A 4,061-nucleotide genomic window follows, 5' to 3' on the forward strand; every position below is an offset into this window, starting at 1 on the left:
TATATAAAAAAAAAAGGAGAGACCTACAAAATATGGTTCTCTCCAAAAGAAACCTAATCCTCTATACAATCGGGAACTACATGGGTGCATGGAAAGAAAATAAGAGATCGGAAACTACTTTTGAATTGAGCACAAGTTCATCTCCACCCCTTCCAAAAACTCTCCTATTTCTCTTTCCAAATGATCCACATTAGAGCTAGAGGAGTAACATTACATGCCTTGTGCCTTCTTCTCCTCGCTCCACTCTTTAAACTGAACATCAACTCCTACACGGATCTTGGCATTACCTAAGTGACACCATGTAAACATATCCTTCCATAACCTCGTGGCTAATTTGCAATATAACAGAATATGATCCATGTCCTCACCAGTCTCCTTACATAGGAAACACCAGCTCATGTAGACAACCTTTCGCTTTCTAAGGTTATCTGCCGTCAAAATCACCCCTCTAGTAGCTAACCACGTGAAGCACACCTTCCACGGCACCTTTGATATCCATGCCGCACCATATGAAAAAAGATCCTCCACCCTCACCAGAAGCTTCTCATAGATGTTGAGTCGTCTTATAAGTGGGTGTTACCAAGCAGTAGAGTTAGTTATCATCATGAAGTTCTTAATAGAATAACCAACTACTAGTTTCACCAGAAATCTCCACAGGAACATATCCCATCCCTGAAATAGTGAAATCTTTTGGCATCTCTAACTATAATTTCTCGCTCTAGGTACTTAGAAGCTAGCTTACTGAAAGTATGGCAATCACTACAGACGCGGAGATTTTTTGTGATTCGAATGGGGTTTCTATCAGTACTGGCAAGTAAACTATATGCAATAGCTAGTCTTTCACTGTGTCCTTTAAGCAACTTAACTTTTTCTTTCTCCTCCACCTTGTGCAAAACATATTTGGTTTGAGCCACATAACCTGCTTCCTTCTCCAATTTCTCAGTGAGATAAGCTAATTTTTCATAAATCTTATCACACTCTGGGTGCGACTTATCTTGAGCAACAAATGTATGAACCTTATCTCCTACCTCTATCCAGCTACATGCAGGATCTTTCTTCAGCCCTTTTCCTTTCATTGTAACTCTGACTTCTTCCACATCATCCCATCTATTAGTCGCAGCATACACATTAGATACAAGAACATAATTTCCTGGATTCTTGGGATCTAGTTCAAGAAGCTTCATCGCAGCAATTTCTCCTAACTCTTTATTGGCATATACCTGACAAGCACCAAGGAGAGCACACCAGACGGCAGGTATATCCTCCAAGTTCATTGTTTTTACAATTTGGAATGCCTCTTCCAAGTGATTTGCACGTCCAAGCAAATCAACAAAACAAGCATAGTGTTCTGGCCAAGGCTCCAATGTGTACTTGCTTTGCATTATCTTGAAAATTCTTTTGCCATCTTCTATTAGCGCCGCATGGCTACATGCACGAAGAACAGCCAAGAAGGTTATGTGATCTGGGTGAATATTTTCCTTCTCCATCCTCGTGAATATATCGATTGCTTTCCTACCACAACCATGTAATCCACAAGCATTTATCATGCTCGTCCAACAAACTGGATCTTTGCTCTTTAAATAATTAAACACCTTATATGAGTTCTCCAGAGTCCCACAGCTGGCATACATATCTATTAGAGAGCTTCTAATGGAATCTTGCAGAAGGAGGCCTTTTCTAGCCAAAAATCCATGAATCTCTTTTCCTTTCCTTAAGGAAGATAGATCAGCAGCAGCAGTGAGCATGCTTAGGACTGCAACAAAATCTGCCTCGATTCGCATTTCATTCATACAGAGCATGAGACCAAGAGCCTCATTTGCAAGTCCATTTTGAACATAACTGCACATCATGCTTGTAAAGGACACGACATCTTTAACTTCACTCAACCTAAAAATACTATTTGCATAGACCACGTTCCCACAATCTCCATAAACACTCACAAGAGTTTTCTGCATAAAAGGATCACATATTCCTCTTTTAATCACATAGCAGTGGATTTCTTTTGCAAGTAAGTTGCACCTCAACTCAGTACAAGCAAGGAGGACACTTCCAATCATAAGGGCATCAACATGGCTTCCTTCTGCCTGTACCTCGCGAAATAATTGCACGGCCCTCCAGGGAAAATTATTCTGAGCATAAGCAGCAATAATTGTAGTCCAAGAGACACCATCTCTATGCAGCATCCTACCAAAGACAGAGTCCATGTAATCTAACTTACCACACTTGGCATACATATCTACAAGAGTATTGCCAACCTGCAAATCACTATCCAAACCATTTCGCAGTGAAAAGGCATGAATTTCCATCCCATTTAACAAATTTCCCTGTCTTCCAGATGCGACAAGCATACTCATAAGTGAGACGTGGTCAGGTTTCTGACCTGCATTCATCATCTCATGAAACATATTAATCGCTTCATCATAAAGTCCATTCTGCACATAACCTGATATCATGGAATTCCAAGAAATGTTGTCCTTTTCTTGCATATGGAAGAATATTTTAGCAGCTTCATCTAATCTATTGTTTTTAATGTACATCATTAACAAAGCATTCGCAACATATGTATCAAAAGAATAACCCAATTTCAGAACAACAGCATGAATCTCAATCCCAAATTTTCCAAAACTTGTCTCCTCACATGCTTGAATCGCAGCAACAAACGTATACGTGGTAGGTTCAACACTGGCATTCAGCATTTCAACGAAGAGACTTAAACCTTCCTGATTCATCCCATTTATAGTATAAGCAGAAATCATAGAATTCCATGAAACAGTGTCCTCTTTTTCACTCATTCCAGTAAACAACAATGATGCTGCCCTGATATCATTGCACTTAGTATACATAGTCACCAGTGAGTTCACCACAAAAACATTAGAAATAAGACCAAGTTTTATCGCGACGCCATGTATTTCACTTCCACAGTACAAAATTTCAAGCTGACTAGTTGCCTTCAATGTACTAGAAAGAGTGTGAGCATCTGTCGCAACACCCAAGAAACGCATGTCCCCATACAACTCAATTGCTCTAATAGGCACCCCATTTACAACACAAGCACCAATCATAGCATTCCAAGTAAAGACAGTTCTTTCAGTCATTCTATCAAACACCTTCTGGGCATCACCAATTGACCCACACTTACCATACATGAAAACAATCTTGGTGTTCAAGAAAACTGAATCATCACCCGATAAACCCAATTTTAGGACATGGGCATGGATTTGTTGACCTTGTAGTAAAGTTTTTTCAAATGCACAAGTCTCAATTAAATTAGAGAGGGTAAAAACTGATTCTTTGATGTTGTCTTGCCGGCAAATTTGTTTGAGAGAATGGATAATGGCGGGTTTTTGAGAATTGGGTGAGATTTTGAATGTTGGAACTTTCTGAGAATTCGTTGTTAAAGTAGGTGGTGATGAGGAAAACGAAGACATGTTTTGGAATATCGCATTGGCAGCCATATTGTTGCATAAGAAAATTCCAAGAATCAAAATACTCTTTAGTAGTTTGAATAATGCTACTCTTTCACTACAGGATGTTTAAGGGCCCGTTTGGCGATATGGTATCATGATATGATATCATGATATAGAATCATGAGATGCAATTGAAGGTTTGTTTGGATATGCGATATGAAATTTTTGTGTTTGTATATTTTCTCATAAACATAAAAATCTCATAAATTGTAAAACTATTAAAATAGCCCCAATTGTTTACTCAATCTTATCAAATACACAAAAAATTATAAAATCGCATAATAAATTATTACAAAGTTATTTGTTCTCCACTTAAGTAATTGTTTCGTCTAACTTTAATTTAATAAAAAAAAACATAAATTGTAGTGTTGCACCGCTTTAGGAACCTCCTTTGCGATTACGATATGCTTGTTGCACCGCTTTAGGAACCTCCCCTTCTATATATGTTCCATCAATCGCACCAACACAATCCTACCAAATAAAAAAATATATCAATATTAGTTTAGTGAACATAAAATAAATTGAAAGCATTATAGAATGCACTTCATAAAAATAATGTTTGTAAAGAGTAATAAAAATAGTGCTTCCAAGACA

At 38.0% G+C, this 4,061-nt stretch overlaps 1 protein-coding gene across 1 annotated transcript; it reads right to left on the reverse strand.

The window, feature by feature from the left end:
• Positions 1-302: 302 nt before the first annotated feature.
• LOC125813212 (pentatricopeptide repeat-containing protein At3g63370, chloroplastic) lies at positions 303-3,464 on the reverse strand. Its single transcript, XM_049492694.1, has one exon. The coding sequence runs from the start codon at positions 3,453-3,455 to the stop codon at positions 639-641; it is 2,817 nt and encodes a 938-aa protein (XP_049348651.1). The 5' UTR covers positions 3,456-3,464; the 3' UTR covers positions 303-638.
• Between the last annotated feature and the right edge of the window lie 597 nt (positions 3,465-4,061).

Source organism: Solanum verrucosum, unplaced genomic scaffold (assembly GCF_900185275.1).
Source record: "Solanum verrucosum unplaced genomic scaffold, falcon-dt-bn FXZP01000235.1, whole genome shotgun sequence".
In the NCBI taxonomy this organism is placed as follows: domain Eukaryota; kingdom Viridiplantae; phylum Streptophyta; class Magnoliopsida; order Solanales; family Solanaceae; genus Solanum; species Solanum verrucosum.

What these genes read in the sequence shown, in the direction of transcription:
- LOC125813212 (XM_049492694.1), bottom strand. Translation starts at nt 3,455, where the DNA reads ATGGCTGCCAATGCGATATTCCAAAACATGTCTTCGTTTTCCTCATCA.